This window comes from Microplitis demolitor, chromosome 5 (genome assembly GCF_026212275.2).
Source record: "Microplitis demolitor isolate Queensland-Clemson2020A chromosome 5, iyMicDemo2.1a, whole genome shotgun sequence".
NCBI lineage: Eukaryota > Metazoa > Arthropoda > Insecta > Hymenoptera > Braconidae > Microplitis > Microplitis demolitor.
This window is the reverse complement of record NC_068549.1, coordinates 3,936,301-3,960,012: the sequence shown is the minus strand read 5'-3', so window position 1 is coordinate 3,960,012 and position 23,712 is coordinate 3,936,301. Positions and strand designations below refer to the sequence as shown.

Here is a 23,712-nt window from a genome sequence, read left to right as displayed (position 1 = left end):
GAAAGTTTTGATAGAAACCAATAGTTCTAATTAAAAATATAGATTATTATTTGACTTATGTTACTGTACGCACACTTACCCACGGCACACACTGGCCCGAATGACCTTCTGATATTAGAATATCTTCCCTGGACCTCAAAACGTCGTCATCTGATGAAACCAATAACTTTTTTTTAAATTTGAAATTTTTTTAGCGGGAAGCTATTAAATTTAACTTTGAATAATATTTCAAATAAATAACTAATGAAAATATTGAAAATTTTATAATAATAAAAAAACTAACGTGTTTCAAAATTTAATATATTTTATAAAAACTAGGTAAATAAATAAAAAGATTATATATTTAATATCTAATAATCTTTGTATTTTTTAAATATTTAATTTTTTTAAACAAATATTATAATATTGTATATTACATAATTTTAATCGCGACACTTTTTGTTCAATTATATCAAGTCTTTCTATTACATATCAGTAGTTTTATAAATTTACTTTAAGCATTATACACAAGGTAAAATATTTATAGTTATTAATTATCATTTATCAGTAATTTATAATAACTATTAATCGTGTAATTATTCATTTATTTATCATTGTTATAATAATTAACAGAGGAATCAACCTCATACTTTTATATACAAAATATCACACAATAAATTGTAATACACATATTTTACAACATAAAATTATTTTTTCAATTAATTTATTACATTTACTTTCAATAATTACTTAATTACATATAACTTAAAAAAAAACAAGCGTAATATTAATATTATTTACAGTATTTATTATTATTCTATATTACCTATATCATACAGTCTAAAAATATTTTTACAAAAAATTAATTTATTTTTACTTATAAATAATTTTTCATTCGTCGTTTTCTTTCTTTTATTTTTATTATTATTTTTTTTTTTTTTTTTAATTAACGAGTGCACTTTTGAAATAACAATTAAATTTATAAGCGTAAAAAAATTAAATTTTTATTACAATAAAGAAAAAAAATTTTTTTAATTGCAGTCATTTAATAATTTGTGACCATAATTTTTAAATTGCACAGAAAAAAATAATTTCTTGGCACAAGAAATATTTAAATTTAGAATACAGTCGACTACCCGTCATAAGCCTGGTCTAGGGGACGTAGAGGAAATTTTCCTTGGAATTTCAGTCTTACCACTACCGTGCGTTCAGTTCTGTTCTTGACTACTCGTTATAAGCCTGTTATATTTTATATCATTTTAAACGTCACACGGAAAAAAATGATTGACAGTAATTGTAGTTCAACTTGTAATTATTTATTTTATGTTCAATAACTAACGTCGTTTTAATCAGTACAATTATGATTTTAATGTTTAAACTGCTATCATTAACAGTTAATCGTTGAAGTATACTGTTGCTTGAGTATTTAAAATCACTACTTAAACCTTAAAAAACTACAAGACACTTGTCAAAAAAATGCATCTGTTATTAATTTCTTACGTTCTACTCAGTAATATTTACTGAGATTTGGTCTAGGCGTGCAGTTGACGAGAATCTCAGTAATATTTACTAATATTTTTTTTTCCGTGCATATTTAAATTACTTTGGATGTAATTTAAGATTGCAATTATGAATAATAAATTATATTTTACTTAATAATGATTAAATTATTATCCGCGAAACATAGATAGTAAATTTTCATCATTAATTTTTATATTTTTTCTTATTGTTAGTTTATAATTTAGAGAATTTTAACGGAGGCTTATAACGGGTTCTCTAGTACGAAACTCTTTAGAGTGATTAAGTGGGGAAGCTGGTAGGACTCAGTAACTCCCGATTGAGGGAAAGAGGCTTATGAAGGGCAGGATTATGACGGGTAGTCGACTGTGCGATAAATTTTTTCGGGTAAGTAAAAATTTTCTTGGGACGAGTAAACATTTTTTCTACCAAGAAATCCTTTTTTTCTATGTAGAATTGTTCAATTTTTTTATTTTAAAATTTTTAAATAAGTAATTCAAATATTTTTTTCTTTTTCCGATAGTTAACTAATTAATTTATCAATTGCAAATTATTTATTAAAAACACTTTAATAAAAAAATATTGATCGAGTGTAATAGCACTCGATTTACGGAATAAAAATAATTTTCTTGTTTAATTTCATTGAATTATTTAAATTTGATTAAATTTAATATCGATATATTTGGCTATTAATTAAATTGAGGCACAATTGTGACTAAAAATAAGAACAATTTTAAATTTTGTGTTCACTAAAAAATTTGAAGCTAATAACGATAAATGAAAAATAATAATGATAGTAAATTTGACATCTAATTTTTATGTTACTCAGTAAGCCGCAGCTTGATGATGCATGATGGGGTTAAAGTGGTGACCTAGATGATGGGGCGGTGGTGGCGCTGATAATGGGCTGTGTTGTGGTCCGACCGGTGGCGGTTGACAGTGAAACCAATCATTTATTTCTGGTGGCCTCAGTGATGACGCATGATGATTACTTATATTGCCCGATTGATTTGCTGGGGTTGACGCTGTCGTTGATGATACTATTGCCGGTGGTTGAGGGGATTCTGTGTGTCCAGTTACTGATAAACTACCGCCACTGCTGCTGCTTTCTTCACCTTCACTTTCATATCCACTACTGAGTTTTCCTTCTCCCAGTGTCATTCCGTGCACCTTTAATTAAATTTTTTATTTTTATTTTCAAATATTTAGAGATTTTTAGGAGTAGTTCAAAATTTATTTGTTAAATTTTTTTATTTTGCAGTAAAATTCTAAAATTAAAAAAAAATATTTTCGTCCAAGTGACAAAGATTAAATTTATCATAACCGTGGCATGAATTCTAACTAAGAGTGGTCTTCTTATCACTTTGAAGCGATTGTCAGTGGAGTAAAATCCATTTCAAGTTCATTCCAGTATTCAAAATAACTAATTTTTTTTTTTCTATTCTTCAAATATTTTTTTTAAATCTAAGTTTGTACTCCAAGGCTTGTATAGTGAGCAAAAAAAAATTTCTGCACATGTACTTATATGTATAATCTATTCATATGCTCGGAATTTCAAAAATTGGTAGTATAAATTTACCTTCATATGTTTGCGCAACGAGCTTGGATGTGTGTATGATTTGTCACAGCCAGCAACTCTGCAGTTATACGGTTTATCAGACGTGTGAACATGACTATGTTTTTTGCGATCACTACTATTAGCGAACCGCCTCTCGCAACCCTCGTATTCACACTTGAATGGTTTTTCTCCTGAAATAAAAATAATAAATATTTAATTAAAAATATCAAGACATGACAAGAGAATCCCTACAAATTTAAATAAAAAAAAAAAATATATATATATATATAAATTAAAATTAAAAATAAGTAGTAAACATTTGACAATACTAAATATATAGCTTTTATACAAAGTTATCTAGATATCAAGATAAAGTTTTTAGTATGAATGGCAATGGCCGCCCTTGTATTATACACTATGTATACTATGTACACTCTAGTACCCTGTAACTGCAGTAAAATGTATATATAGTATAGAAAGTAAAAGAAAATGAAGGAAAAGAAGAATGAAGAGAAAAAAAAAAGATAGCGTGACTTTATTTATTTCAAGCGGAAGTTGACGGGGAATATATTTTAGCCGTCGCAGGACGAGTAGTTCCAACCCCTTTCCCCTTTTTGCGTCACTGCCACCCTCTTAGAATCTACCAAGGCGCGAAGACGGAAGTGCAAACTTGGCGGTTTTTTTTTCCTTTTTTTATTTTATTATACCCCACTGATGCTTTCTATACATTTATATGTATATATAAAAATAAAATTGTTTTTTTTTTTTTTTTTTTTTTTTTTTCATATTTTTATTATTTTGTATGACAAAAGCGGCAAGCTCACTTCCTGGATAACAATAAAAATATATCACGCTGTAATAAGTATAACACAAAGTAGTCTGATGGATAAGAAAATGTCAAGGTAGAATTTTAATGTTACCATTTATTTTTTATTTTCTATGCATTGTTAATTTTTTTCACGTTATTTTTTTCCTGTAGATATATGATAACTTTTATTTAATACGTGACTGATAACATTCAAATACCTTAAATTAATTAGAATATCAAAAATTAAAGAAAAAAAAATACAGTTGGAAATTTATCAAGTACTTGGACGGAATTCAAAGCATCGGTTTAAAAAAAAAGTCAAAATTCCACGAAAACTTTCTCTAATACATAAGCGCCTGGACTTTTACCCAGAAGTAAGTTAAGTAGGTAGAATAAGTAGCGTAAGAAAACTGAAAATGATCGCGTGAATGCACACTAATCCGTGAAAAATTAAAGAAAGATAGTTTAGTCCTTGGAAGGACTTGTCGGTGACGCGGGAATATGGTGAGTTCTGGCGCCCGTTGTAAATAAAATTAAAAGAAAATACGTAACGGGGGAGTAGACATATTGAGCTATTCTAAAAGGACGATTAATAACTTTTAAAATGTGTCCCCGGCAGAGGGGTGTCGTCGATCTTTCAGTAGCGGCACGTTGGCAAATAAATACAAGATAAATAATAAGCGTCTGTAGGTTTTAAATTCAATGATATTTCATATTATATATATATATATATATATATATATATATATATGTGGGTCTCAGACTCGGGGTTATAACTGGGTCTGCTTATATACTAGTGCTGAGAATGTGCGATGGTATATGAGACAGTATAGAGTGCAGATGGCAACAATATGCTATGAAATATTGCTCACGTTGTTCTCTGATCACACATACACATACATATATATGTATATATATGTATGTGTATGTATGTATGTATAGAAAAAAAGTATAAGCAAGAAAATAGAATAGTCGGCTCGTGCGCATAGCCAGAGTCCAAAGAGACTCAAAATTCAGTTCAAGAAGGGACAGATGATCAAGAATAGCAGGATTGTAGGCAGAAAAAGAGAAAGAGAAACCAAAGTTAAAGTAAAAGGCAATCCCCGATATAAATTTTTCGAGTCGGTGTATCAGCTCGTGTGTTATGACTTTCAGAATGGGGCAGTACAATGGTTTTAGATCTCAAACTGGATAAAATAGTTATTATAATCGTTTTCGAACGTCCCGGTAAAGGAACCACCAAAAGGGATCTCAAATAAACTTGTGTGCAAACTTTTTTTTTTTATAGTCCTCATAATTATAATTTTAATCGTAATCGTAATCATAATCGTATTATTATGATTGCTATCTTCAAATCTTTTAATATGAGTCAAGTATTTTGGCTAGGACGTAGCGCTAGGAAACGTCCTCGAGTTATTGGTGTTGAAGATGATCCTACTGTGCGTGTGAATTCATGGGGAATCGAATCACGATTGCTTACAGATGGATTTATAATATAAGGATTAGGAAAGGTGGATAAAAGAATATAAAGATGATGATGGCGATCGGTATCAGACACAATTAAATGAGTCATGGTTGTAGACGTTTTTGTAAAATAACTGTGTTAATTTTGCTAGACCGCGAACTGACCAACATTCGAATAAACTGAATCATTTCATTTTTTTCTGCTCTGTAGTTGTAACAAAAAAATTTTAGACGAGCCTTAAATGTCTTGATCCCTCTCCCTGTTCGTTACTTATAGTAAAAAATTTATTTGAAAAAAAAAAAAAAAAAAAAAGATAATCAATTAAAAAAAAAAAAAAATACTTCAAAAAGATGTAATTCCTAGTAATAGATAAATGATAAATGTGATGATTAGTATAAATAGAATTGAAAAGAATAAAAAAAACTTCGAACAAAAGGTTTTTGTCAGATGTGAAAAACATCTGTTAATATATGGGCGATGTGCAAAATACAAATAAATTGGCAATAAGTATGACAAAAAAATTTTTTTGAATGAAAACTCATGAAAGAAAAAAAGAAAAACAAGAAAAGTCAAACGAGCATTTATTTGATTCGTTGAAAAGCAAGACTGATCTAGGTTTTGAAAGCATCAAGAAACAAGGTTTCATTTAGCATCAGACACCTAGGCCATTCGGTAACTATTTATTTCTCCCATTCTCATAAAGTTTATCGTAAACTAAAACCAGGATTTACCATGGAAACTATCGTCTAGGCACTTGCATTGAAGGAAAAAATAGTTTTTCTCAAAAATACTCAGGAGTGATATATGGGCTAAGACTATTGTAAGACACACAAACGAATTCTGAATCGTAGCCTTGTGCCCAGCAGGATAATAGATGATTTTTCGCGTCTATTGTACATCATCCAGCTCTGTCGCTAGCTGGTTCTGTAAAGGACACACCAGTCTAGCTGTATCTACTATACCTAGTCTGCTACAGTCTGCGTTTACAACAACCAAAAAAGCAGCAGACATTGTTGCGATCAACACAACCCCTCTTTACCTTTCTTACCACACCTTCTCACTTGAGTCTCCCCCTTTACAAAGAACCAAAAAATATAAATATAATGACAACAAAAAGGACTATCGAATTGGGATACTCAATTTTGGTTCCACCTCTTGCCACCACTCATTCTCAGCGCGTTCTCAAGTGGATAATTTTCCTGTTATACATTTGATATTACCAATATATATTTATACATATATAAGGATGAACATCAGGACATGAGGTGGTAGATCAAACACTGTTCATTCATTTTTTTTTTCAAACTTTTTTCTGAAGATCCAGGCGTAAATCGATCAAGGATTGACACAAGATCTGGGTTCTGGGATAACTTCTCAAGGATAAATGATCGGAACTGGAGATAACAATAAAAATGGACAAGACTGAACTGATAGATAATATCGATGGGGATTAGCTGTGTTTGAGATATTGGATTTAGATAAGTTTGCAAATTTAAACTTCGTGACTCTGACACGACACTTTAACATACTGACAATAAAATAAAATCTACCAACATCACACGGGTTTTTTCTTTTCCATGCTCGCGCTTACACCGGTGATGAAATGAGAATGGATGGAAAAATGTTATAAAAGTACGTTTGGGATTTCAAGGATCATCGGGTAGTTTTCGAGGATACTCGTACTCTTGTTTACTAGTAACTTTCAGTGAAGCAAATAGTCGGCTTTCGCGTGGCCGTCGCCAAAAAGTTGAGTGTGAGTGAGGTTCATAAAGAAGAACTATATGTATGTATGTATGTATGTATGTATGTATGTATGTATAAATGTACATATATATGGTAAAGTAAAAAAAGAGAACCGCAAATCCGTGGGTAAACGTAACTACCGGTTGATGCGCCAATCATTCCGCCATGTTGCGTATGAAAGGGAGGATGCCCATAGGGCAGATGTTTCTCTCTTATTTTTTTCTCGTCTCCTTCCCCACCCCTATTTCTAAGTGGTAATTCGAGTGTTTGTATGCTCCCTTCAATTCTTTCTTTATTCACATATTTTTTTTTTTTACTCTTCATTTTCTTGTTAGTTATGAAAAATAGTTGTTTTAATAGAAAAAGAATAAGAAAATGCAAAGGAGAAGGTCAGTTGAATTTGAGGTTCCAAAAATTATAAGAAGCGTTATCTTGATTCCTGAAAATTCGGTAGCGAAGACGAGTAAACGTGCGGGGGCAATTTAGGGTCGTGTATCTCTTGACTGGTTATCTGAGCTCATGATGCTACCGTCGCGAGCCACAAGATACCCATGTGTATTCTTAAACAAGATGAGTTTGAGAGAAAAGAGATAGACCTTTTTCACCTACAACATTTATATGTATACATATGTATATAAACAACCTTTTACTTGGATTCCAGTCAAATATGTATCGTGTTTATGTTTCTGTAAACGAATTGTATGCGTATCTGTTTCTTGGATTGTCTATAATACTGGAAACAAGTAGTTGTAGTAGTTTGAGTAGTAAGAGTAGGAGAAAAAGGATAAAGAGAAAAACAAGAAGTCGAGATCAAACTTTGAGATTTTCAGAAACTGTAGGTATAAAAGAGATACGGGCGCCATGGTATGGACCCAAGAAGAAGGCTTATGTTGGGTGATGCTGCCTGGACAACGTCTAGAATTACCACGAATGCTATTCACCATGACTCTCGACATTCTTAGCAAATCTTCAAGGAACTATGTAGCTATTCTTTGAATTTGTTGTTTCACTATAAATAATCCATGACTTTATTTATGTTTTTCAAAAATATTTTATACATGGAAAGTCTCTTCTTTAAATTAAGTTCTCATGGTTGATACACAGTAAGAAATTTTGTGTTAATTCAACACATTGCGTTTGTGTTGATCTTTAACACAAATTTTATGTTAAATAATTGAACACAAAATCTGTTATTTTGACAGAAAATTTGTGAAAATTTATGAGATTTTTCGTGTTAAAATTTTCAAATCAATATAAGGACATAACCTAACCAACTCAAATATACTGATCTACCCTTAGTACAACTTTTGTCAATTTAGCAAACAATTAGTTCGATTTTCTGTGATTTTTCCGAAAACAAAGCTATGAAATATCCTCCCGTAAAATTAGAATATAAAAATCATTGAACCTGATCATAAAAAATCAGTTAAAGTAAAATAACACAAACGGTTTGGGTTGAATTGATAGATTTCTGTGCTGAAAATCAACACAAAAAATTTAACCAAATAATTTTTTAATACAAATACACAAAAATTTCTAACTGTGTATGAACTATTTTTTTTAAAAACTATATATATATATATATATGTAAAGAAATTCGTAGAATATTTTTTGAGAATACGAACTTGTATATAGTCGTCAGAGTGCACGATATCTTAACACCGATCTGGTGGTAATTGAATATCTCGACAAGCGAATAAAAAGGCGAATGAAGAATTTTAAACGAAAATATATTTTTACAAAGCAAAAGTCAAAGCAAAGAAATTCATAAATCGTACGGAGTGATTCAGAAGTCTGATGGTAGTGATGGATTGAAATTTGGTGTCGTGTCGATAATTTATTGGAAAAGTCTTTTGTTGAAATGAGAGATAAATAAAACTTCCGGCTCAATCTGTGAAAATCGAGAAACGACCGGATGACTGGCGTAACTACTGAACATTTTATTAAATACTGAAAAAAACATGAAGCGTGCCGTAAGTATGGGGGCAGGCCGAGCATCATGTCCTTAAAGACATAAAAGTTTCAAGGCTTCCTTCCTTCAAGAGGCATTGAGTCAAAAAATCTTAAGTTTGCTAAACTTTTCCATGCCGATGACACATTTAAAAGAAAAAAATATATATTTTCTTAAAAAGTTTAGCGTCAACGGCACTCCCTTTCAGAGAAAGAAACCGAGAGCTACTCGTGAAAAATAGAGGGAGTGATTTTTTTATGAAAAAGAAAAAAAATCTACCGTAAGTTATAGAAGAACGTGCCGGAAAAATTTCAACTGGCTTTGTTAACCAGTGTTAAACGCCACGAAATCCTCGAGAACCACACGATCCAGCTTGTTAGTATCCTATTGTCGATGTACACTATTTTTTCCCAAAAACGCTCTTTCAAGTTTCGCTCTCTTCTACACATTTATATACATACATACATAAATCTATGTACAGTGGTTAGATCTCGTGGCTCAACATCAACTCATCCGTGAGACCGGAATATAATACTCCGAAAGTATTCACTTTTGTGAAAAAAAAACCCGGGCTACATTAGGATTAGCACCATACCAACAAATATTTCACTCAAAGCCGGAACGAATTATAGGTCGAGTGGATTTATATTTATTTAATACTTAAAATTCCTCTATTGCTATTTCCTTCCGCCATTTTGTCTCATGTCAACACCAAAAAGAATCAAGAGCACCAATAATAACTTGTACTCGATTTCCAATAGAAGAAACCTTTCAATATCTCGTGTAACGAAAATTCGTTTCACAAACGTTCGTTACCTTGAACTTTCAAATTTGACGTAATTCAAAATTTTCAATCAAACTGTTTTTGAACTTACGAAAATTCCAAACTAAAAATAATGGCCGACTCAGTAAAGTTCAGATCAGAATGAAAAAAATTCGAAATTTGTTACTTTTATTTTTTTTACATGAGGAAAAAATTGAAAAATGAATGCTTTGGAAATTTTCATACTTTTGGAACATTTAAAAACGAGTTTTTTACAGACATAGTGTACCTCTGAAAATAGGCTACAAACTGTTAATATTATAAATGTTTAATAGAGTTTAGTCACAGTTAATTTCGTTAGTCCGACGTTTAATCATTAATAGATCTTTTGTAGGATCGATCGCTGTATTTATTGACTTACAATGATTCGACAATTTCTAACAAATATAACTCATCTTTTATTTAGTTATTTATCTCCTCCCTTTTTCCTTGCATTCAAAACATATTTATAAAAAAAAACACACACACACACACACCCAACACCAAACACCCTCACCGTTTAAAAAATTTAAAAATATTTTCTAACCGTCGAAAATATAAATATGCGTCGAATGTTTTGCGTGTCCGTCAGTGCGCCGTTTGTCTGACTGATTTGGTCAGCATATATATACATATTTATAAAGATAGTTTTCCTTTATTACTAATGAATAATGAACAACTAACTCGTGGGTCATCTAATGACTGGACACTGGGCGTGGTAGTAAGATTGCTAAATCAGGGCTGGGTTAAAAAAAATTAAAAACAAAAAGTTGAACCCAAATGGTTAGATCATTGCTCGTTTATAAACGTATAGTTTTAACACCGTGTGATATTTTAGATCAGTTTAATGACCTGGATTCTTTTCTCAGGTCATTAATTATTATCTGTTAGTGGTTCGTCTCGTTTATCATAACTTATAACTTATTGTTTTTTGTTTGGTAGTTTCTTTTGGTTCTGAAGACTGTTATGTAGTACAGTGTTATATGCTACACTGAATACTGGTGTATGATGGTTAGCTGGAATGTTTAAAGATTACAAGTAGTAGAAAATAAGGGATTGAGTCTCATAAGACAAGGAGTAAGAATACCATCACATCAGTATATTAAAAGAAATAAGAATAATATATAATATGTTTCCCACAGCGTGGAGAGTTGTATATTTTACGATATGCCGAGCAATTTGACATCTCGCACAAGACATAATTCACGCTCTCACTTGCACTCTGTACGCGACACAGGATTTTGTGTTGGTAAGGTGTGCATTGGTGTGCATTGGTTTTGCTAAGCCACTAACAAGTAACATGGGCACAAGAGAGAACGCTGGTAAGGATATGGATATGGAGTCGTTTGCCAATGTGAATCGCACGATGTGGGTGTAAAATGTATTGAGGGACAAGAGAAATAGAATGCTTGGAGTTAAGAGAGAGAGTTGTTGCTGGATGTTGGTTGTGTTGTATCCACATCGAGGGTTGGATGTACGGGTTGGTTAGAAGTACGACCCGAGAATTTCTGGCACTGAAATCTTGTGGTCCCTGATATTCAGATTCAGACTCGGACTCAGACTCAGACTGAATTTTTACTCGCTTATATTTCTCTCGTACTTTATCTAAATGTTTTTTATTTTTTGTTATTATGCTATCATTTATTTTAGTGGACGTGTGTGTGAGTCCAAGCGCATCCAAACTATTAGATGCCACTAGGTTCGTAAATATAAGGGACAGACACTTCATTTTTTTAATCTACTTTTTTTTATCTATATTTATTCGATGATTTTGTTTAGTCTATTTGTTATTAATTTGTTTTTTTTTTTTTTTTTTTTTATTATTTTTTAATCCATTTGGAGAAAGATCTAAACGTGGATGTGGATCCCGAGGTTTTTTATCGCTGATATGCCGTTGGCGTGCTTAGGCCGCGTTTCACGGTGCAATTTTATTTATTGGAATTTAGCAAAACGACTTTATAGACATATGTGTGTCTTTGCTAGTCGTTTGTATCTCTGACGGTGCAGTTCGGTTAGATTGTAGTCAGGAGATGCATATATGAAGGCGAATATGTGTGACGGAGTAGGGGGGAATAAAATAAAAGTGTTTCTTGAGTCTCGCGACGAATCGACGGGCTCTTTTAAAAACCCACGTCGTCCTTGTCATTACTCATTTTAATCGTCTGTAATTATATATGTCAAAAAAAATATATAATAAGAAAGAGAATAGTTAATGCGCTGGTCATAAGAAACGGGAGCAAAAATTTCAGACTATCAAAAATTATTTTTTGTTTGAATAAAGAATAGAATTTTTTTTTATACTTTTATTAATGAGCCCTCATATTTCATAAATTTTAATATACTTTTTTTGCTTTTATCTCAATCACATATTAATTTTTTATTCCAATTATCATTTTATTTTTTACAAGCATTAAAATTTAAAAAAAAATTTAATTATAAAAATTTCTTATAAAAAAATGTTTTTTTTTTTCAATTTACTGAAATATGACTCATAAGTATACTTTACAGTTTAATCAACAATATTAGAATTAATATTTCTTTTACTAAAATTATTATTATTTTTTCATACATTTCCTGTCTATTCAATTATATTACTCAGAAAAAAATATAATTTGCTCAATAGATATCACTAGTTTATGATGACCTGAGTAAACTGCAGTCTAACAGTCACATTAAATTCAATTTTACATGAAAGCTTATAAACACGCAGAGTCTACGAGTCACTTTGTCTTGTACTGAAAAAAATAAAAAAAAAATCTCTTTCTTTATATATATGTGTGCTATATATTACATCTACGCACGCAGTAATATCTTACTGTGGTTTTTTTCAATACTGCATTAAATATTTTTACCATTTGTATGCGCCAGAGTAATTCGCAATTGCATATTTAACAACTCTCAGTCGATAACTACCAATGATAACATTTAAGCTTACAATAACTATATATTTGCATGAATAAATGATCATCGTACTTCAGTAATTGCATTGCGAAAAAATTGCATATATATATAAGAAATAAAAAAATAAAAATTGATAAATATCTAGAGAGTAAAAATGACTAAAATAAGATATTTAATTAAAATTTTTCCGTGCTAATAAATAAATTTAAAAATCCCGTTACTCAAATTTATGAAGTTTCGTTACTTTTTTTTTTTTTTGAGTTCAAAAATGTGGGGCGTGTTTTTTTTCGATTCAGTTTAGAAGAATTTCCGTCAAGTAAATTACAGTATTCTCTGACTGGTCTAATAATTCGTTGATATGTTGCCCCTGTGGGCTACAATATAAAGTTGGAGAAGTATCAGGTTACAAAAATTAAATTACAATGTATAGAAATGAATAAAGTAGTCGAAGTTTAAATTTTTACTAGTGTAGTTCTGTTAAGGTCTGTGTGTTTGTTGTGTATAGATATGGAGTAAGGTTTTTTTTAAAGTGTCAAGCTGTTGGTATCTGATGATTTTGACAGGAATTCTTGACTATATTAACAAACTAACCCGTTCGCTGATATGTTTTATTTTTTTTCGATCCTATAATTTTTTTCGGTGCATATATTTAAATTTTCGGCCTTGAGTCATTTGGAAGGATACTTGGAATTAAATGATTTTAAAATAAATTTTTAAAATAATTACTTTATTTAAAAATAGATAAACATGGATAGTAAACTGTGTCGACATGAAACATTACTAACGACCTTTGTAAATGTTGTTTGATTCATAATCGTTTATCCTTATCATTTAATCCTGACTTTCGCCCCTGAGAGAAGTAGCTGCGACCATCTCAACCTCACGAATATGTATATATATATATATATATATATATATATATATATATGTAGAGAAGGAAAGAAGAGAACAAGAGAAAGAAAGATAATATATAAAGAAAAGTAGAAGGTCCAACATTCCGATGCCTGGTCTCGACCCGCGACCCCCGACCCTCGCTCCCTAAATCATCCAACGCTACACTAGCCCGCAATTTTGTTTTGTTTTATACCCATTTTTTTTTAAACTCTTTATTTTTAGTAAGTTTTCATTATTATTTATTTATTGCCCCCCTTTTATCGGGTACTTTGATTTTTTATTTTTTATTAAATGGATTTTACGGTTTAGAGTATGTTCGATGGGAACTTATTGTTTGAAGATAAATTTATTTATTTTTTTTATGGGGTAAAAATTTTTAATTTATAGTTTCCAATTATTTTCAATAAACTTTTTATCATAATTTTATCACGATCATTAAAACTCTTCAAAATTTTAAAAAATTTTTTTCTTTAAATAATGACTTATTTTACCCCAGGTTCTTAAGCTTTATTGATTGTAGCTGTCAAAAATATATAAATATACATTTTTTAAAAATATTTTTCTCCTGTCAAATTTGTAATAGATAAAAATAAAAAATATTAAATTCGTTACAGGTTATAAATAATATATTTATATATATACATATATATTAAATCTGATGTGTGGTTTTGGTGTGTGAGATATTTGTATAAGGGTAATTCTCAAGTGGCATATAACATAAACGTTGTCCTAGAAAAAGTATTGTGTTACAAAAGACACACGATATTTTCTCTATGATCGTTATTGTTCAGTAACTTTGCGGTAAAAAAAAATTTTTCATTATATTTATATCTATATCAAAAGATAGCTACTGTATACGCGTAACTGTCTGCTTAAAAAAAATGTCTATTATTATTAGCCATTTTAACTGGCACTAGTTTTTTCGCGTACCAATTCTAAAATAAACCGCATCCGCAAATACAGACGGTTTCCGCGTGCAATAGATATTTCCGCGTTTAAAATATTTCAAAACACATGGAATTTAAACAGATCTAAATAAATCGACGAGTAATTATTTTATAAATTAAATACAGCAATTGTGTTAATTTTTTATTTTAAACGCCTATTTTATTTTAGATTATTTACCGAGCTGTGAACGCGTGGTTTGATTATTTTTTCAGCTGTTAGAAGCCAATGAAATGTCAAATGCCTAACAATTAACTCATCTCAGGCTCTTTATTTTCATAGAAGCCAATAAATGTGACTTTTAATTATTAAATGACATTGATTTTTAAATGTCTGTTTTTTTTTTCTTTTATCATACGGTTAATTGATAAATTTATAAATAATTTAACTGTATTTGAATTTTTTTTTTTTTTTCATTTTTCCCTGTAGAAAAATTTTGGCACCGACTATTTGATAAAAAAATCGACTATCCGTCATAAGCGTCTTCCCCTCAATAAGGAGTTGTTGAGTCCAAACAGCCCCCACTTAACCACTCTAAAGAGTTCTGTGCTAGAGAACCCGTTATAAGCCTCCGTTAAAATTCTCTAAATTATAAACTAACAATAAGAAAAAATATCAAAATTAATGATGAAAATTTACTATCTATGTTTCGCGGATAATAATTTAATCATCATTAAGTAAAATATAATTTATTATTCATAATTGTAATCATTAATTTCATCAAAAGCTTCTGTTACAATTTAAAAATTTTATTGAGCATTAAGTTGATCAATAAAATTATTATTTTAATTATTACTGTAATCAATACTGTTATCATTACAATTTTTTGCATTTAAATTATTATTAGTGTAAAAAGATAAGTATTTATTTTAGCGCTATAAGCACCAGGAAAATCGGGATAGTCGCGTATGTAACAAAATGTAAATATGACGTTTAAAATTATATAAAATAAAACAGGCTTATAACGGGTAGTCGAGAACAAAACTAATCGCATGGTAGTGGGAAGACTGAAATTACAAGAAAAATTTCCTCTACGTCCTCTAGACCAGGCTTATAACGGGTAGTCGACTGTATGATAAAATAAAAAATAATTTGTGATAAAAAAAATAATAATTAAATTATTAATGATGAAGTTTTTAATCTGATTTATTACTGTTGATTAATATAATTGAAATTGTTGTAATCGCGTGTAAGTGTTATTGATAATAAAAATAAATTTCGAGCTAATAATTTTTCAATAATAAACGACTCAATTGCTACGAATCATTGGGCTTTAATTACGACCCTCTTTAGTGAGACTATTGGCAGTTAGTGGGCGTAACTTTCTCATCCCTCTCAAAGTTTAATATCCTCTGTGTGGGTTTCTCTTTGACTTAAGAGATCTCTTCTCTCAAAGATATTGTGTACATATATATATATATATATATATATACATATATTGTATATAGCTAGTAGCTTCATACTACTTATCAAGCTTACAGTGTATGTGGCATATATGTTACATGGTGGATGCAATGGAAGTGAGTAGAGGAAGGAAGAAGTAGCTGGGCCGTGATGGGAAAGGTGGTGCCGCGGGCGCCGGTATTTTAGCAACAAATCTTATTTATTTTTAAACTCATCTCTCGTCTAAATCAGTTTGTTTCATATGTTAAGCTGAGTGTTTCTTGTTATTGCTGCCTTCTGGCATTTTTTTATCACCCTCTTTAATACCATAATTATATAACCATCAATATTTGATGTACAAGAAATAATTTATAGAGCATTTTAGTCCTTAACCAAAGAATTTCTACTTTTTTAACCCTTTAAAGCCTAAGGAAATTTCACTTTTAGAGTAACTGCGGGTTAAATTCAAAATTATTGTCTTCAAAAAATTTCAAGGCTCATTAGAGTGTCCACATGGGTCAGCTGATTTGTGCGCTGAGGTCAAAAATTTTAAAGAAAAAATTTCTAAATCTATTGTACTGTAGATTCAAATTATCGAAAGTCCATAATTCAAAAATTCAAATTTTGAAGTTCTATATAACGAATTAATTTTTAAAAATTTATTAGAACGGACTCAGTATTATATAGCAATTATCAAAAATTGTAAATTATAAATATAAGGAAAAATTATCTCTATGTGTCTCTGTGTACGTCAAATGTTTTTCTTCGTAGCTTTAACTCCAAGAATTAAATTTTTTATGTTGTAATTTTAATTGTCTGTATGGAATGTCGGTAATGACAATAAGACAGCAATTAAAAGATTTAATGCAGCCAGTTAATAAATATACTGAAACCAGTATTATAGACAGACAGAGAGAGAGGGAGATAGTCGGTATGATAGAACTTCTTTATAGAAAATATATACCAACTCTTAAATGACATAAAGAAGTGGCAGGCTTGTAGATATATTCAACATGGCGTCTACTCTCTAGTCGTGTTATGCACGTATATATCGCGTGTGTTTAAGTTGGTAAACCCGCGCAAACCTCACTGGGGAGTCCACGCAAAAATCACAAGAAATCATTCTCAGTAATCGTGACGGGAATAATATAAAAACATGAACTTTGAAGAAGGCTGACGAGAAAATGTGAGTTTAATAAATTACGTTAAAAACAAACGTTTATGTACTAAATTGTTGTTATTATTTCCATGAGAGCCATATTTTTTTTTTTTTTTTTTAATTAAAATTATGAATTTATTATTCATAATTATTATCGTTGAATTAATGAGCATTGGAAACGTAATAGCACACACGCAAGACTTATTTGTGCGTTTGTTTTTATCAAAAAGTATAAATTAAATCTTAATTATTGATACAAAGAAGCAGGTGAGGCAAAATGGCACCGCTCAGAAATTAATGCGTCTTTGGTTATAAATTGACTGTTTTTTTTTCTGCGATGATTTCAATTTAAAACATTAGCTCTAGCCTGAAAAATTTTTTTTTTCCATTAAAAATTTCGAAATTTTAAAGAGATTATTTTTTAATTCATTAAAAAGTTTTAAAAAAAAATTAAATTGTCTCTGGCATTGTGTCCCCCACATGTGAAAAATATTCATTACCATAACCCTGTCGTATATTTTTTATTTCGTTGTGTGGACAAGCCCCTGGCCTACTTAACGCTTATTCCGACACCCTATACAGACACACCAAAATGCATCCCCTATCATCTCTCTATTCTTAGATGCTTTAATAATATACACACACGTCTACACATACATATGGACACCCATAACCCCTCAGATAGTATTCGGGCACCAATAGAGACACTTTGAAGGGAGAATCCTATTGTTACACTCCACCAATCACGCTTGCGCTGATGATCATCATGAATATAAGGGATGCTGTATGACGACAACGACTACGTCTACAGACGCTTTATATATAACGCATATCAATTCTCTTCTAATGGCCGGCGTTTGTATCCCATCTGCGGATTAGTTTCATCTCAGTCCCATGATAAATCAATAATAAATAATATCTATCATATTTTCTATGGAACATAATTATGTTAACCATCTCAGCACCAGCGCTAATATTTTTTTTAAATTTTAATTTAAACCCATGGGAAAACTTTTAAAGTGACTAATTAGGCACTAAAATTGAAGCTGGACTTAATTTTTGTTGATTTTTGAAATTCATGAAAAAGGAAGCAAAAAAATATTTGATTGGTTCCAATCAATTGTAAATGTATCAATACAAATTGCCAAAAGATCACAATGCTAGGAACAATATTTTTCATATTCATTATTAAGAGATGAGGCAAAAAGGTCAATATTTAGTCTACCAAAGTGAGAAACAATTTTCTTAAAAGGACTAGAGGATAATTACCACGCAGTATCGATATTCTCTATCCTTCAAATTCTGTCCGTATCATCATTGTGTTTGGAAAGAAAATATAAAGCTAATACCCATATATTTCTGCCTTCACACGTTAAGTATTTATAATTTGTATCACCCATTTTATTAATATAAGCAACCCGGGTCGAAGAATTTGATCTTAGTCTGTATCAAAACAAAAGGAGCCAATATATTATGAGAAAAAAGTCTGATTTTGATGTAGAAGTGACCAAAATCAGACTGAAAATTATTGAAAACAAGTTTGAAAATATTCTAAATAAGGAATAGTATAGATAAAACTCAATTAAATTTCACCTGTCAATTAAATAAAAAGTAAAACATAAATAGAAATAGCTGGAAATTTTTATTTGACTCAAAATAGATCAAATTTTTCGACCCGGGAATTATAGAAAGTTCAGATGCAAACGTTTAGTTCTTGAGCCGTTAAAAACAGCCAGAAATTTAAGATAATTAATATGAAGTGATATTTCCATAGAGTTACAGTGTCCATAAGCCACTTGTCTATCAAAAAATTTTCCCCATTTGAAATAAATGGTAATTTTGAACTTCAAATCACAATGACGGTACTACAGAGTGATCTAGAAAACGAAATTTGAAATACGTCTCAATAAAGTGCACCAGAGAATCAGGTGAAAAAATCGAATCAGCTGAAAATATTGAACATTTAATAATATTTAATTATATAAAATCATGTTGTCTAACACGGCATCTGATAAAAATGATTGAAAAGTTTATTTGAGACATAACTGTGCAAGTAATTACCTACAATTAGCTTTAACTTGAAACGGGTTAGACAGGAGACTTATAATTGACAACTTAGCGCTTTATTTTATATTTTTTAAGAACTTAGTGGCCTTCTGTGATTTGATTTTGTCATTGTAATAAAAAATTTGTAATATGCGGCATTAACATAAATTTGTATCGCTGAAAATAGCATTTAAATATTTAGAATTCCATTTCACAATTGATATTAATCGCGTATAAATATTTAGCTTACAATACATATATATATATATATATATTTATATAAAACGTGTGCATGTATAATGAAAATAAAAAAAGAAAAAACTATATTGCTCCACATCAAATTCCCTCTTTGTCCTTTTTGCTGGTCATAAATGTAAAGCATATGAGAATGCCGTCGTGTATAATATAAATCGGAAGTACATATACTCACACATACATATATATTTAAATGTATGTGTGCAAGTACAAATAGAAGTACTTAACTTTAAAGGCAGGCAGAGCGGAGAAACAAAAGCCAAATACAGAACAAATGAATGAAAAAAAAAAAAAAAATCTAGTGTTTATAAAAATGCCAATTTATCTCGACACGTTTGACAATAATAAAAAAAAGTAATAATAGAATTAACGAAAAGAAAACTAAATAAATAAAATATAAATATTAAAAAACAAATGGGAAGTCTTCTTTGAGTATTGAAGGGTTGTTTATTTGTGTGAGCGTTTAAACCGAGGGGAGATGAATTATCACCCTCCTATTTCTTTTACAAACATATATATGTATATATATATATATGACCTCTAGTTCAATGTAGTTCTTCGGATTATAATCTAGGGTGGGCGTTAAAATTGCGCGCTAGAAATGAAAATGAAATTTAATCACGCATGATATATGCTCTTGTAACTGTTCCGTCACACATTATCATTACACTTTTTTATTTTATTATAAAATTCACAAGCGATAATGAACTCTAAATTTTGATTATTCAGAAAAATAATAATTATACTTTTTAGTGGCTTTAGTTACGAAATTAAAATTATATAATCACAATTATGGAGTAAAAATTATTTTATTTTACGAGAATCTCAAGAATTCGATGAAGAAATTCCACGCAAGAATCTGGCAGACGATTAGATCGAAAAAAAAGAAATGATAATATTATGTATAGAAAAAAGAGAAAACGCTGAGGATTCGGTCCGACGGATTCTGTATAGTTTGTATACGATCCGCCTTATATATATGTATATGTATATAAACGTTATGTTAATATTCAGTGAAGCCCAACGTGAAACATAAAGAGACACGATATATGATCCGGTAATTTCTTAATTGTGACCACAAAATTCTTGTCATCATAAACACGCGCTATTACATTAACTTTAAACGTATTTATATTTGGCGCCGGAAGAAATTAAAACCTCGAGCTTCAGATGTTTGACAAATATTTGAATAATAATCGCCGATAAATAATTAACTAAAAATTTGTATGTATGTAATTAACTTGCCGAATAAAAAATACCGTCTTTAGATCAATTAAATACTAAATGCGGAGGAGAAGAACCGATTAACCGATTTGATGATGAGTAATTTTTATAATGAATAGATTATAAGATATCCCTAATTACTAAATGACCGATGATAAATGTATGATTGTTAACACGATTGAAACGCGATACATCCTTTAAATATACAATATAACCAATTTGAGATAATCGAGATTGTTAATATCGATTACACAAGAATATCACATGAACACTTGTACGAGTAAATAAATCGATCTCTGATGAACCAGCATTCAGTTAAATATATATATACATAATATATACACAAGTCCCTCCGTTCCCAGATTTCGGGCCTCAGGTATCGACGGAGGCGTGTCTGAAAACCTTTTTCTCATATATATTAATATTACACATGGAACACATTCCAATGCGTATTTTTCCACTCGATATGAAATGTGATTCAAGGTAAACAAAATTATAAACCCGTATAAAATATATCAAAAAGTTATTGTGTAAAACCAAGAAAACCTCAATAAATAATACAGTAATAAAAGTTAAGTATATATGTATATTTTTTTGTATTCGATGAATAATAGTATCACTCACCAGTATGTGTACGTTTGTGTATCTTGAGATTTTCCGACCTGGCAAAGACTTTTCCGCATCCAGGAAAAGGACACGGAAAGGGTTTTTCACCAGTGTGAACTCGTATATGATTGACGAGTTTGTACTTGGCCTTGAACGCCCTGCCATTCCTGGAGCAGCCCTGCCAGAAACACGCGTGCGTGGTGCACTCTGGTCCACCCACGTGTTCAACAGTAAGATGAGTTACGATATCCTGGAGGGTATTAAATAATTTCCCACAGAGTTTACGTCCAGCGCCAGGAGTGTCCTGATCAACCCACATACAGGACATTTCATGCCGCTGCCCGATACCACCAGCACAGCCTCCAGCACCACCACCAGTCCGCATATACCTCAGGAAAGCACCATGCGGATGGTGACTTGGGTGACTGACTGGGTGCTGCTGATGGTGGATGGATGCGGGCGTTAGATGGGGTGGTCCTAAGTACTGGTGGTGATGGTGCGGCAATCTGGCATCCTGGCCGTAATGTCCAGGATAGTGTCCTGCTGCAGCGAGTGGATGCTGACCAGGATGATGTGGGAACTGCTGCATCCCCGTGCCCGTCGTGTCATGGTGCAGTGGTGTAAACAACCCTAGTCCACTTTCTGGAGTAGTTGGATTGGCCGTCGCGTTGAAGTCGTGCTCGCGTCTTAGGATAAAATCACGTGCTGTGTAACCAGGATGGTGGCTCATATGGTGTCCCATGTGTGGAGCCATGTGGCTCGCTGGATGCGGTGGGTGATGTGCTGCATAGCTCTGTGGATGGAAGTGGTGATGCTGCTGCGATGAAGGCGCATCACCTGGCGATGGCTGAACTACTCCATTATTAGAATCACCTAGACCAGAGTCTGTCGTCGTTCCACCCGGTGACAACTTTATTCCTAAATTTGCTAGATGATGCGGATGCGATGATACTGTGTCCAAAAATGTATTCATCATCTTGACAAGATATTTCTTAACACTATTTTTTAATCTATTTGTTTATTTACTTTTTTTATTTTACTTATTGATACACTGGCATTCTTTCAACACAATTAATCACTTTTAACACTTCACTGCTATTACATAAGTTCTAAAGATTCTTAAATTAAGCACTGAGTTTATCATAAATTTTCACTGGCTACGTTTTTATTTTATTCATTGATAACATTTGGCGCAAGCTATCAATACGAGTTTTAAAATATAAGTTAGAGGTTATTTCTAACTCTAGTTAAACTGTTGTGTCAATAATAAAATCCAAGAGAGTTTAAGCTTAAAAGTTAGTGACACTGGGTTGTAACAACGACAGGTAGAAAATCCGTAGCGTTCCTTGCTGAGTTCACAGCGGGACTGAAGAGACTCTCTGAGCTTGCCCTGCAGGGGGACTCGATTCAGTTTGTACTAGGCGCTGGAAGCTTCGCAAACAATTACTGTTTCCCCCACCACTCCCCACTCTTCAATAAAAAACAGACCTATCGCGGGCAAGTGCAGCTGGTACCAGCAACCGATTGGTTTGCTGGTAGCCTATTGATGCTGGAGATTCCTGGGGAACGTGTTTTCACGGTGGAATTATTTTATTGAAGGCGGATCTTGTATTAACGCGCATGACACTACTCCACCTACTGGCGTGTCTATCTTTGAAACATACCTATTTTTAAGTTGGAATTATAAAATTATGTGTAACTTCGTACATTTCATAACTGTTGTACAATTTTTTCAATGTTATTTTTGGTATTCAATTTTTGGTTTTTAATTATTTTTGATACTGTTGACTCTATAATTTTTTATATGAATTGATTTATTATTTGTGAGATTTTTTAACCAGTTTGATGATTTAGCAGGTATTTATCGAAGGCTTACAAATTTTCACGAGGCTCAGATTTAATGGGACCGAATAGTAGATGTCTTTTAATTTACGTGCGTAAAGTCTTTTAGTCTTAAGGTTCTGTAGATTATACTGCAAGTTGTTACTAACAATAGGTTACGCCGTTGAGCCGATTACTTTTGCTTTGATTTGTTAATTATTCTTAGAAGTTATTTACGATTTAAAATCTTTTATTTCGTCAAATATATTGTTTATGCTTAAGTTCCTATATCTAACTTTGGCATCATGAGTTAATAGTGTCTAGACAAGGCTTCATACTTATTATTTATCAATATACCTATGTATATATATATATATATATATATATATATATATATATATATATAGATTTTAGCGAATGGAACAGTCATTTCTGTACATTTAAGTTCATATTAAGGAGTAATATGTTTAAAGATTTAATTTTAAATTTAAGCTCGTTTGCATTATGTGAATGTGAAACACATTTAGTTTCCATCATTTTTAAATTATGACGTCAATAGATTCTTTGATAATTAGGTAAAGTGTTAGTAATTAATAATTGAATATAATAACACTTAAGTTTCATTACGTAATTTGGATTGTTAAATAAATTTTT

General features: G+C 31.1%; 1 protein-coding gene across 1 annotated transcript; it reads right to left on the bottom strand.

Moving 5' to 3' along the window:
- Positions 1-829: 829 nt before the first annotated feature.
- Positions 830-22,638, bottom strand: LOC103569017 (pair-rule protein odd-paired). The gene is made up of 3 exons (XM_008546088.2): positions 21,256-22,638; positions 3,077-3,246; positions 830-2,667 (listed from the first exon to the last, which is right to left on the bottom strand). Exons 1-3 carry the CDS (start codon positions 22,211-22,213, stop codon positions 2,323-2,325), a joined length of 1,473 nt encoding a protein of 490 aa, XP_008544310.1. The 5' UTR covers positions 22,214-22,638; the 3' UTR covers positions 830-2,322.
- Positions 22,639-23,712: the final 1,074 nt, after the last annotated feature.

Coding starts and splice junctions, on each gene's coding strand:
- LOC103569017 (XM_008546088.2), bottom strand. CDS start 22,213: ATGATGAATACATTTTTGGACACAGTATCATCGCATCCGCATCATCTA. Junction 3,247..21,255: donor ACACAAACGTACACATACTG/GTGAGTGATACT, acceptor TTTTTATTTCAG/GAGAAAAACCATTCAAGTGT. Junction 2,668..3,076: donor CGTTGCGCAAACATATGAAG/GTAAATTTATAC, acceptor ATTTAATTAAAG/GTGCACGGAATGACACTGGG.